At 45.6% G+C, this 13,239-nt stretch overlaps 1 protein-coding gene and 1 long non-coding RNA gene across 2 annotated transcripts; one reads left to right on the forward strand and one right to left on the reverse strand.

Moving 5' to 3' along the window:
• Positions 1 to 6,309: 6,309 nt before the first annotated feature.
• On the reverse strand, positions 6,310 to 7,505 carry LOC123147619 (uncharacterized). Its single transcript, XR_006473349.1, has 3 exons — positions 7,158 to 7,505; positions 6,930 to 7,038; positions 6,310 to 6,787 (listed from the first exon to the last, which is right to left on the reverse strand). It is a non-coding gene; the product is annotated as an uncharacterized lncRNA (long non-coding RNA).
• A 1,409-nt stretch (positions 7,506 to 8,914) lies between these two features.
• LOC123154885 (transcription factor IBH1-like 1) lies at positions 8,915 to 9,774 on the forward strand. The gene has a single exon (XM_044573502.1). The coding sequence runs from the start codon at positions 8,967 to 8,969 to the stop codon at positions 9,498 to 9,500; it is 534 nt and encodes a 177-aa protein (XP_044429437.1). The 5' UTR covers positions 8,915 to 8,966; the 3' UTR covers positions 9,501 to 9,774.
• The last annotated feature ends 3,465 nt before the right edge of the window (positions 9,775 to 13,239 follow it).

Raw genomic sequence — 13,239 nt, forward strand, 5'->3', positions numbered from 1 at the left:
AGCAAATTCCGAATTCTATACCAAAGTTTGAGAGAGAAATAGGCCAATTTTGTCTACAAAGGTATCCCTTTGTGTGATCATTGAGTAAATAAATAGGTCATCTAAAAAAGCTATACCATTTGGATCTTGTGAATTTCAGTGTGCCAATTGTTTCCTCCTCTATGCTAGCACATTTATGCTAACATCTTGTCCTGTTATAATGAAACACCGTGGCGCTCTTACTTATCATTTAGATATTTATATTGAATATGTGAGACAAATACATTTATAAGATAGCATGTAGTTCTACCTGTAAGTTTGACTTAGAATGCTATGATTTGATTTATCTTGAGAATATATATAATGTATATGTGTCATAGATTGTGTTCCACTATTTAACAGTAATAATGGAACAATTTTTTTTCATGTCAAACTATTTTTGTTCTTGTACTACATCTACATCAGAAACTCATCATACATAGTTCAATAGTCTAAAGTTATCAGTGAGGAGAAGAAATATGATCGGAGCCTTAATTTAAGTCATGCCACATTTGGTCTCCCAAACATACATAAATGGAAGATTTACTTTGGATAATCTATTATTGGTCTATCATATTGATGACATGCATAGATCACAGAACACATTTTTTTTCTCAAAATATCTAATTCATGATTCAAAAGTTCTATTCAACCAAAATGTCATATTTGTTTCTCCATACACCAACTGGTAATTAAACTACACAAAATGGAAAAACTGAATTATCTTAGTGATAATATCACTTGGTAGAATGCATATGATGTGCATTTTCTAGATCAACACAACTTAAGTGCATTCAGTTGTTGGTATTACATTATGATGTAAGCCTAACACGAACAGATTTTTTTCTGGATAGTCCAAGAGAAATATTTAAAATATCATGGTATCTTTGTTGTGAGCTAAAGAACACTATTATTTCATATATTGTTTCGTACAATCACCAAATAACGGGGTATTGATATTTTCTAAATATTAAAAAAAATCGATATACGTAAGGTTCATACAAAATACATTGAAGTATTGAGCACAAAATACATTGAAGCAATCACACTTTTTTCAGGTCCTCAGCTGCTTATATGAGTCATTCCAACCATATTCAAGTTTTCATTGTTCTGAAAAATATACCACTCGTTGCAGTATGTTTTCTCATTGGGTGCAATCGGTTTGCTAACACAAAGAGCTAAATGAAGTCAGGCTCAAGCACCGAGTACACACTTTATCTTCAGTAAATAAGTAGAACGATGCAGAAAATGAATTAAATTAGTGATAACATCTATTGTAGCCGCCCCTTGATGCCAGAATATAAGTTGCACCTTTTGTGCATATGCAGAGGTAGACCTCATCGCGGTTGCTTGAAATAATTAATAGTATTCTGTATTTACCCAATAATTTTGTATTATGTGGATACTTCTATGAAGGACATCCCCAACCCGTGCTTTTGTGTGGCTAGTGGTGAGACATCGTAAACATATATTATTACATATAGATATTTAATTAAAGGAGTTGTAGGTATAGTAAATAGATGGCAAATTCAGGACCATGGTGTTTGTATGTTATTATTAGAAGAGGTTGTCCATTCACGATTTTCCATGTCACTCCATGCATAACTTACAACCAAAACAATGCAATAACATATCTTACATCTTACATTCTTAAGAAGTTGATCCCCACTACTAGCAATTCTCTCAACATGCACATTGTCCACATCATCATCATGCCACATCAGCTTTTATTTCCAAACACCGACCAATCGGCTCATTTCCAAGAGGACCTAATCTCTCTCTTTTTAAAACGGAAATGTCACATTCACCTACGCCACCCACTTTTCATGACTGCTCTTCTTCCATCTCTGAGTTTAATTGCCCTGAATTCTTCACCTTCAGGCTCACAATGCAATGTTGTGATGCTTCGGTTACCACCTTATTACAGTGGAGAACCATCAAAGGTTGCCCGTCTCGTGTAGAACAGACTACAGAATGTGCCTCTCTCTCCCTCGATTCAGCCGAGCCCATCGACTCCCCTTCCCCTATGTACAGTCCGGCGTGGCGGCCGAGATCATCTCACTCCCCTCCGGTAGGACCACCGACTTGGCTCCCGTCTGTGATTCTCCTGGGGTCACCCGTGCTATGTTCCCCTTCTTGGCACGGTGCTTGAGTCCATGGTTTGAAGGTCCTCCTGAGCTACTGGTCCGAATACATGGGCCACCTCGTGTGCTTCAGGCCTGGTGGTGGCGGCTGCTACGAGAAATGGAGCAGGAGGTACGTCCTATGCCAGGGCCGGTGCGGCGGGGTGCGCTCGGTAATGAACCGGTGCGGCGTGGTGCGCTCGGTGATGAAATTACGATTTCTCTCCTTGGAGGACCTTTGGCGGACGGCGGCGATGACAAAGGCTGCAAGCCTTCACCCTGACGAGGAGTCAATTGCACAGAACTACCACATTTGCGGCTAGGTTTGCAGAAAACCAACAAGTCGCTAATCCGTTGCAAAAATCACCGCGATCCGCATAATCTCGTTGCAAAAAACACTGATCGGGTGATTTGTCCTGTTTGATCGCTTTGTGACAACTGGGGCCCAATTGTAAGGTGCTGACATGGCAAAAAATTAACATACACATCCCTGGATCTAAAATAAAAAAGCAATCAGACCCCCACCCATCCCTCCCCCTCCCTTGCGCTCGTGACCCATCTTTCATCTCCCCTGCGCGACTGACCTTCCTCCGGCTCCGGCCACCTCACCTAACCCGTCGGCACCGCCCTAACCTACTGGGGCCTGGCCCTTCTTCTTGTTGTAATCGGCGTCGTCGTCGTCTCCTTCCTTGTCAGCAGCAGGGGAGGGGGCGGGCGCGGCGGCGGAGTGCAGGACGAGACGGCGACGGCGAGTGCGCGTAGGAAGGGGCCACAGCGGGGGAAGGGAGCGGGGACGTCTCGATGGGCACGGAGGGGATGCCGCCGGCGCCTTGTCCTTGTCGAGGGACCCTGCGGAGGGGGATATGGAAGGGGAGGCGGATCCGTTGGCGTCGGGGCGGAGGAGCGGGGACGCGGTGGGCGCGTCGGGCGATGGGGGCTGCGAGATGGGGCTCTGGGCGGCGCAGAGCGGCAGCGCGGCCACCACGAGGAGGAGGAGGATGCCGTCGTGGAGCCCCCGTCCAAGAGAGCCACGCCCAGCCCCTGGTGGTGGTGCACCACACGGCGTCCCCAACTGCTCTGAGCTGCTGCTTCGGGCACGGCGTCGAGCCAGGGAGGAGCGGCGTGGAGCTGTTGCCGCTGCTTGCACGGCGTCTAGCAGCCGCGGGGCCGAGCACTCCCGTCGCCACCGCGCTGAGGGTGCCGCTGCTGCCCTTCTCTAGTGAGGATGCCGTTGTGGCGGCTACGCGCAGGCGGCGGGTGGGCTTCTGCCGCGGCCACGAGAGCCAGCGGGATCGAGAGCAGGGGTATTGAGAGCAAGGGGGTTGATTGCTTTTTATTTTTGGATCCAGGGGTGTGTATGCCATTTGTTTGCCAAGTCAGCTCTTGACAACCGGGCCCCACTTGTCAGAAAATGATTAAATGGGTTAAATCACCTGATCAGTGCTTTTTGCAACAAGTTTATTGCTAATGAAGTGTTTTTTGCAGCGGATTAGCGACTTGGTGGTTTTCTGCAAACCTAGCCGCAAATGTGGTGGTTTTGTGCAATTCACTCCCCTGACGAGCTGTAAATCCCTCGCAAATCCACCTCCAACTTCCTCTGAGGTCGGCTTTGGCCCCGTCTAGGGGGACTCCGTCGACGGCGGCCTTCGCCCCAGCCCCACTCCGCAGCAGGTCGCCGTCAAGTACCTCGGCCTCGACAACAACGGTGTCTAGCGGCACACGAGTTGCTGGTACGTCGCCCTTACTCGGTGCCATAGAGAGTCCAGTCATCAACCACAGATCGTTGGTTGGTTCATTGATTCCATGATGACTAATTAATTTTTTGGTTAGTCAACAGGCGGAGGTGATGTATCTGCGGATGGTGAGCCACCTGCACCTGACGTAATAGTAGCCATGCTCTTGGCAAGTTGAGCTACTGCATAGTACTAGGAAGTTTTGCTCATGCGTGTCCGCCATGGGTTTGCGGCAAGGGTAGCAAACTTCGTGAGTACGTCGACAGGTTGTGTACTCTTCGGGATTTTTTCTGTCTTCAGTATTTTTGTTCTTATAAAAATGATCGTATTCTTTGCACACAACCGATCGAATTAGCCTCGCTTGCCTTCAGTTGCAGCCGTAACCCATTGACTGATCGAGCCAAAATAATCCCACTGCAGTGCGTCCTACATCAGTTTTTCATCTCCCCCACTTAACTTTTTATTATGGCTTTTAATAAACACGAGTTCATATAGGAATCCAAGTAAATAGCAACGACAATTATTAACAGGTTACAAATCTTTTCCTTTCGTCTTCCTTCTACCTTGATCGGAAATAATTCTCCACCACTATTAAAATTCTCTGCTGAAACTGCTCTACAGGTCCATCGTTTCAGCTTTAGGTTCATTCATCTCTTTCAATTGAGCCATGAGAAGGAGGAGCCACCAAGGCTGGGGATGCGTCTACATTGCCCCTAGCCATGGGAAGAAGCGGTCCGATTTCGCCCTACAAACCTAATTGTCTACAGTTTTGAATTGTTTTTATATTTTGTAAGAATTAAAAACTGCAGGACGCACGGTGAATGATAATAATTTTTGTGATGATATATGAGCCAGTACCATTGCTCATCTTGATCTGCTATTTGGATAACTGTACTTTCGTTGAATTCTACTTCTCTTTATGTTGTTTGCAGGCTTGCCATTGTTACAGATCCATACAGGATAACTACACTTTCAAGGACCTGTACTTCTCTACATGTTATTTCAGGCAAGACATTGTTACAGATCCATCAAAAATTAAATTACCATTTTTGTTCTATGCATGTACCCTATGTAATGGCTTTTGGTTGTGTGTGGCTTGGGCAAAATCTTGATTTCCTATTTGTTCGATCATTTGAATGTTTATGGCACATGTAGTTCTTTGTACACAAGTGTAAGCTGCAGATATGATTTATGGAAGATGAGGTATGTTCTCCGCATTTTCGAAGATAGATAAGTCCTATGGGTATCGCTGGAGCGATGTCTTTTTTATTTACAATATGTACTGCCGTTGTATCATAACTTGTGGCTGTATGCCCGTCGTATATTTGGTGCACTTACCTACGTTGAGTAATAATATTAAGTATTCCTAAATTAATCTCAGATATACCTTTGCAACTTATGCTTGATGATGAAAATAGGAGATTCAACAAAACCTGATATTTTCCAAACAGAGTGGTTTCTTCATCAATTGTGAAAAGTACAATATTTAACACATGTTTTATTACTTGTGTTTTCAACCAACAAATGTATCAAGCAGTCTCTATTCCGAAAACTACCGCATTTCCCATGAAAAAGGAACAATTGTACTTGATGGAGAACAATGGAAGTAGGTTGGCGTCAATAGGTTTGTTTTCATGTTCATTTTTGTCAAATATCTTCAGAATTGTAAAAGTTACTCGCCTGATTAATCTTTTGAGCTCCATAGAGGCTATGTGATGATGTCTTAATCAATGGTAATTGGAAATCTACTCCAATAGTTCAAAGGAAAAATAAAATAGAGTAAGTCTTTCTTAGTATCAAGGCACTGTTCCACACTTTGATACTTTGATACACTAACTTGGCGCAATTCATAGAAATGTTGTTGGCACTCAAGCATTGGTCATACAAAACGATCGAATATTGATATCTATACTTTGGCCATACATCCACAAGACCCAGTCTACTACCTGCGGGAAAACTGTTCTCTTTGTTGTGATTCACCTTGGAATGTATAGTGCTGACTTTCGGTTCTATTAGGTTTTTTATGCCACTTTTAATGCTAGCAAAGAGATCCCGCAGCAATGCGCGGGGTATCATCTAGTTGATAAAATTTCACACCTTCAAAGAGAGAAATGGAGGCTCTAGTAGTAACTTTGGGCGACCAAGATTTTAAATGGCAATTGGACATTAACAACAGTGTTATTAAGAGCATCTGCATCTGCATCCACATACTATTGGGTTAAATATTCGTCAGAGCGTGAATTTGGAAATCAAGTTCATACTATTTTTCTAGTGGAAATATATTATTAAGGTACTTGTTCAAACAAATGCAAACATTGTTTTCATGTGATTCACAGGATTGAAAATATATTAGTTCCATGAAATTTTTACTTCACAGATGTTAATAAGGGCCACCCCAAATAGGCGGCGTGTTTACAGTGATTATATAGGCTGTGATGCTAATTACAAAAAGGAGATATATGTTGTACATAGATGTAACCCACAGGCAGAACGTGATAAGAAAACTCAGATGCAGCAAACTAACATTGCCGTCCATCTTACGTTGCTTTTCCAGTCTCATGTGTGCAATACCTAAAAAGAAGAGCTTCAATCCAGCGTGAACGTTGTTAGTCTGGACACACGACATATCATGTGACATCTCTTATCAACTGTATGGCTCCTCAAGACTTCATATAGCTTATTGTCCGATCAACCTACAAGGCCCCAAATCATGCACCAAGCTTCTCATCCACTGTACATGCTGCAGATTTCAGAAAAAGGAAAAGTTTAATCATACATGAAAATCTAGATATACGTTGTTATGTAGAAAAATAGATGACGCAGACACCCCTCCATCCAGTGTGTTGTCCTACCAAACGGCCAGTCACATGATGCACGGGAACGTCTTCATCCACCACAAAAATATAGATATTCCTAAGCACAAGGATTAATTAAAAGGCCTCCATATCTTGATACAATATAGGAAAATAGATGATGCAGTCAAAAGCAGATATGTGTTAGTTGTAATATGTATGTATGGATGCTTAGGTCGATCAGCTGGTTTGTATGCTCATACCTCGGCATGTGGCAAGTTGTCTTGCCTGATATCGTGATGGATGTGCATGGAAGAATAACAGGCATGATGCGTACATCTGTTTACCCCATACCGATCTGAATCAGCCAATCTGCACATGTTTACTAAGTTAGTCTTCGTGATGTAGCTAGTTGCATCCATGCTCTCATTCATCCAGCTGAGTAAAAGGAAGTTAAGGATGCATGTGTGGGTGGGTGGAATCATAGGAACCTTGCCCTGACGTCGGCAAACCATACGTTTTGTATATAGTGAGTCTCATGTAGTGTCATGGGTCTTCACATCCTCTGTGCCGCTACACGCAGAACATCATATAACCTGTTAATGCGGAGACATATGTCAGAGAATTGCCAGTTAGCGGCTTGTACATGTAGAATCAGAGTTGAGGCCGGAGCCCCTGATCCTCGCCTAGACAACGGCAACATCATGGAATTTCCAGGGAATTCATCCAGCAAAGCACTTCTGATCGATCTTCCATTGTAGGATGGGAGTAATAGAGGAGGCGAGAAGGGCAGACCTTTCCACCTATTTTCTTTTCTGTACGCATACCTTAGGTCTAGATAGGTACTCCCTCCGTTCCAAAATAGATGACCCAACTTTGTACTAATTAGTATAAAGTTGGGTCATCTATTTTGGAACGGAGGGCTGCGTTAGGGGAATTGCTTGGGAACTCATCCAAGAGAGCACCTCAGATCGATCTTTCCTGCCAGGATGGGAGGAAAAGAGGAGGCGAGAGGAGGATAGCTTTCGATCTATTTTCTTCCCTGGTAGGTATAGATATGTACCTACGTGAGGGGGATGGCCTTTTTTTATTTCCTAGATGGATACATAAGAGTAGGTTTTCTTTTCTGTATGGATGCGTGTGTTTTTTTTACATCTGGATGTGTGAGGAGTTTTTTTTTTTTTTGCGTGAGTAGTTTCTTTCCTTTTTTTTGAGGGGATAGTAGTTTCTTTCCTAGTAGATGGATCCTAAGGGGTAGATTTTCTTTCCTGTATGGATGCGTGAGGAGGTCCACCAGGTTATTAATATCCAACGACTATGGTTTGTTAAGAAAAAGAAGGTCTATTAAATCAATGGTTAGATACTTCTAATTACTCCCTCCGTTCCTTTTTAGTCTGCATATAAGATTTGGTCAAAGTCAAACTTTGTAAAGTTTGAACAACTTTATAAGAGAAAATATCAACATCTACAATAGTAAAGCTATATGGTATGCAAATTCATTTCATGATGCATCTAACAATATTGATTTCATATTATGAATCTCGATATATTTTTCTATAAACTGAGTCAAAGTTAACAAAGTTTGACTTTGACCAAACCTTATATGCAGACTAAAAAGAAATGGAGGGAGTATTGTGGGAATTTTTAGCCTAATTATCTTTTTTGTGGTTAGCCTGTCAATCTCTTTTTTTATATAAATAGATTTCTGTGTGATCATGACATGGAGCCAGCTGATCACCAGTAATTATGTTACCATCATGTGTTTGGAGTACATTAAGCTTGTGAACATCTGGCGTCGTACTTGTCGGCTCTACCTCCATGCGTAGCATAAGACAACACATCATTATCATGAAAGAATATGACACGCCTTCATATATACATGCGTGCCCAATTAAAGCGATCACCATCATCATGGAAGAATATGAGCACGTCTAGCTGTGATATGAAGGCAATAACAATTAATGTCATGAGTATATGACTGTATGTGGTGGTATACATTTTGGCTTCAAGTCACCAACATGCACCGCACAAAACGTTGTTATCGGCAACAACGACAAAGATCATGCGTGCATGTGTGGGAGGTTATGATTCAGCTGCCGGTGACACAAGCATGTTACACCTACTATACGGAATAATTTTAAGCAAGGCGCCTTTTAGTGACACCACATCCACATGGATGCCGGAGACAGTCATATTTAAGCAGCAGGAGCCCTTGTGTCGGGTACCTATCCATCCATCGACATTACTTGCCACAGCAAGTACATCCTGTCTCCTCTCAAGCAAAACAAGATATAGAAGCCATGAAAGATCCTAACACCAGCACCATGTCCTTCAAGCAGGCCTTCCTCAAGAACCTCCTCCTCGGACTGCAGCTCCAGGCACACACGTGCACATCCTTCGGTAACGGCGCCATGAGCCTCCACGAGAGGAAGCGCGCCGTCAAGTCCTCCGTGGACGTCGCCATGGCGGCTGCGCATGGAGGCGGAGCGAGGTGGCCCAAGGCCATCTTGGCACCGGCGTCCAGCGCGTGCAAGGTGCAGAGGTGTAGGAGGACCGTGAGGAGGTGCTGCCGCCATAAGAGGTGCTCGGGGAGATCAGGCCGCACCGGTGGTGGCGACACTCCGGGGAGGCTGGTGAGCAGCAGGACCATGGCACTGAGGGAGGTGATACCGGGAGGCCGGAACTCCACCGTCGACGAGGCCACTCTGTTACGCGAGGCCATGGACTACGCCATGCACCTGCGCGCTCAGGTCGACGTGCTCCGCTGGCTCTCGGAAACCGTGCAAACATCTAGCTCCAGTGACTCTAACCGTGCACTGCCAAAGGAGGCATGATTAAGGTACCAGGTGGTGGCTTGTCAATGCTTCTGCGAACAGAAGGACAAGCTACGCACAACATATTGCCCCTTGTGAAAAGCGGTGAAAAATATCAGGATTTTATCTTGCTCTTGCGGAAGTTCCTATCAGTGTAGAGTGCTTGCGAGCAGCAGACTACACTCTTTGTTGATCAGCAGAGAGAAAAAGCTGCCCGGAATTATGTATTTACTGTAGCAAAACTTTGTGGTGTCCGTTGCAAATGAAGATATTAGAGTGTGTGAAAAGTTACTTATTTAGATCATGCGTGCATGTGCAGTTTAAATGCAAGGTCTGCTTTTGCATTAGTCAGGAAATCTGCAGAACCTGAAACAACTTGCAGTGCTCACTCATTTAAAGGAGAAGGCCACAACTGCTCGTACATAGGCTCCAAATGAAGGTCACTGTCTTGTCACGACGGAAACAAATGGTAAAATTCTAAAATCCAAAATTAATAAGTATGTAAATAACTGAGACCTGGCATATATATGCTGCGTATTACTGCAGTACACCCGAAACAGCTATATGGAAAACACCTAGGAAATTAAGTCTAATAAAATTCACGGGCAAGGATGTAGCTAGTGACAGGAAATTGTACCAAAGCCTACTATAAAAATATTGCACACATATAAGGTCTTCTTTGTTTCATAGGATAGGAATCATAGTTTTAAACAGTGCGCTAAGCATCTTAGAGGCGGACCTCTTCAAATGCTATAGCATGCTATAGCGTGCTATTTAAAATGTTTGTTTATTTGTTTGGACAAAGTCTCTTAGCGCAAGACCTTTTGTAAACGCTATAGCGGGCTATTTAAAACAGTGATAGAAATAAAAAAAAACAAAGAATAATAGATGTCATGCATCTGAATTCTTATAGAAAAAATGTCATTTGATTCACCGCTTTTGGAGTAGTGTCTACAAGATAATCGTTTCCTAACGCCTCCCAAATCTAATTAACATATTTGTGGTAGTGTGCACATATGGCCCAATATATATTTCATATTTCCTAAAAACATGACTTTAACAAAATAAAATGAGAGGAATTGTCTTGAGTACTATCTGCCATGACTAGCATACTCGGAGATAAATTATGTGGGCACAACGGATGAATATCCTATCGTTATCTGATTCTGGCTATATGATCACTATGAACCACGGTTGATGGAAACTATATATAGGCACCAACACTTGACGGGGAGCTTGAAAAAGAATAAATGTCATAACAGCTCATCAACAAGGTGGATGGCGACGAGTAATTGGTTTTTTGTACCTTTTCTTTAGGTTTGCTTGGGTTTGTACCAAACTTTTAAATCGCGGATGAAAATTGCGCGATCGCTGGCTGGAAGCCTTCCCGCGACGCGATGCCTTAAAAAACGCGATCTGTAGCTAATCACGCGATCGCTGCGCGAAGCGGCGCAAAACTCATTTGCGCTCGCTGCAATTTCGCTGGGACGGGCTGAAACAGAGGCCCAACAAGAGCCAGGCCCACATTTGCCCCGATGGAGAGGACAGAGGAGCAGCTCATCCAGAAAACCTAACTCATCGCTATCCCCATTCCCTTCTCAGCTGTTGCGGCGGCTGCGCGGTTCTTCCCAGCTGCGCTCGGTGGGCCGGCGGCTGCTTCGCCGGAAGTCGGATGCACTAATGTGCGAGGCAGCAAAGCGGAGACCAGAGCACCTGGCAGGAGCCGCAACCTATACTGCTGCGGTCACGCCAACGCTGCGACCGGCGATGAAGGCCTCTGCAGGACGACGTCGATGTGTCCACACTCCATAATGATAGCTCAGTCTCACACGGTTCCAACTCGCAGTATATCTCCAGGAGGTACAGGATTGCTCTGATCCTCTTTAATCTCTATCGTTTGTTGATTCAATACAAGCAACAGAGCATGTCAGCCTATTGGTATTGCACGACTTGTAGGTTGTAGCTTAGATTTTCAACACTGCTTCCAAGAAAATCCTCTGTTTTCTGCTGAAATTCCTAAATTTCTTCAGACAAACATGCATATGTACTGTTCCCGCTAAATGGCATAGCGGCCGTAGCGTTTTGAAGAGCCAGCCGCTAAATCATTTTCGCCGTGATCTTAAACTTTGGTTTGTACCAGCACTTTTTCGACAGTACTTGGTCAATACTAGCACTACTACAGTTAAGGTAATTACATACACTTCAAAAAAAAACTATCGCACACACAGAAGTGAATCATTGTCTTGCATGGTTTGCTAGAGGTGTGTTACTGTCACACATGCTACGGATAAACATGCGCGATAGGGTGCTAATTTTGTAAAAGCAATCATATGCGATGCACGGACTTCTTTTTAAACTCTTACCGTAGAAGAATTGCTTTACGGTATTTCAATTATATTAAAAAAAGTATATACAAAGGAAGTCCAGAATACATCATAAATCACCCAATACCAGCTCTATCAAAATTAATCATGGACTACAGATTGTTACTAATTCAGGACTGAAGCTTGTTGGCCTTGACTTGTTTAGCTCTCAGCATTGAATAATAGAGTCCTTCTTTCAAGTAGGAAGTCCAGCTGATAGGATGAGCAGGCACTTGCTTAAAGATCTTATCATTTCTGACCATCCATGTACTCCAGCATCCCATGACGATGATGTCTAATGCCAAATCTATAGGAAGGACTAAGAGAAACTCCAATGGAGCGATCCATTTCGTCCGCCCGTGTCCGTTTTGGTCGGCGCGGACAAAAGTGGCGGCCCAACGCGCCGACCCAAACGGACGCGCGTCCATTTTTCGTCCGCGGGCGACCCATTTCAGGCTCAATTTTGAGCCGGATTTGCGTCGGTGCGGACACGAGACGGACGCCGCGCGCCTACTCCTCTCCCCGGGCCCGCCTGTCGGTGGCAGCCACCATCATTTCCCCCCATTTTCTCCAAAAACGCTCCCGCCCGCGTGCGCCCCCGCCCCCCGACCAGCCATGGAGGACGCCATCGACCTCGACCTCGACGCCGCCGCCGGCCCTCGCCTTCCTCGCCTCGTCCGGCGCCGTCGCCCCCTCTGGGAAAGGCAAGCCTCGTGCCCCGCGTAAGACCGCCGCGGCGACCAAGCCGAAGAAGGCGCTGACGCCCAAACAACGGGCAAGCGAGTCTGCCAAGAGGAAGGGCCGGAGGCACGCTGCGGACGCGAGGGATGAGGCCGCTGCGCAGGCCGCCGCCGTCGCTGCCGCGCAGCAGGAGTTCACCAACGCCCGCGTCGCCGCAGCAACGAGGGAGGCGCTCTACATGCTTGGGGTAAACCCTAGCCAGCATAACCTCGTCCAAGCCGCCGTTGCCGCGGCCAGCCCCGGCTCGTCGGCGTTTCCTCGGATGGTGATGCCCGACTCACCCTACGCATCGGCTTGCAACCCGGTCCCCGGCTTCCACGTCTACCCGCAGGCCTCCCGCCTCTCCGGGGAGTGCTCACCCGACGTGAGCGTGGTTGCGCCTTCCACGCCCGCGCCCGCGCCCATCGACCTCAACGCCACCCCGGTGGTCGGTGGCTCGTCGTCCGGAGGCATGAGGAAACGCGTGCGACAGACGCCGGCCGGCGGTCTCCCGGACGCCCGTAACCTATTCGAGGAAATGTCGTCCGCCGTCGACGAGGACTTCATGCAACACCTCATCTTCGAGGGTGGTGCGCCGGGCGCTGGCTACGATCCAGAGGAGACGCAATGCCAGGACGGCCGCGGGGCGTTCACGCCGGCCGCTGGCTATGATCCCG

The sequence above is a fragment of the Triticum aestivum genome, chromosome 7A (assembly GCF_018294505.1).
Source record: "Triticum aestivum cultivar Chinese Spring chromosome 7A, IWGSC CS RefSeq v2.1, whole genome shotgun sequence".
Lineage (NCBI taxonomy): Eukaryota > Viridiplantae > Streptophyta > Magnoliopsida > Poales > Poaceae > Triticum > Triticum aestivum.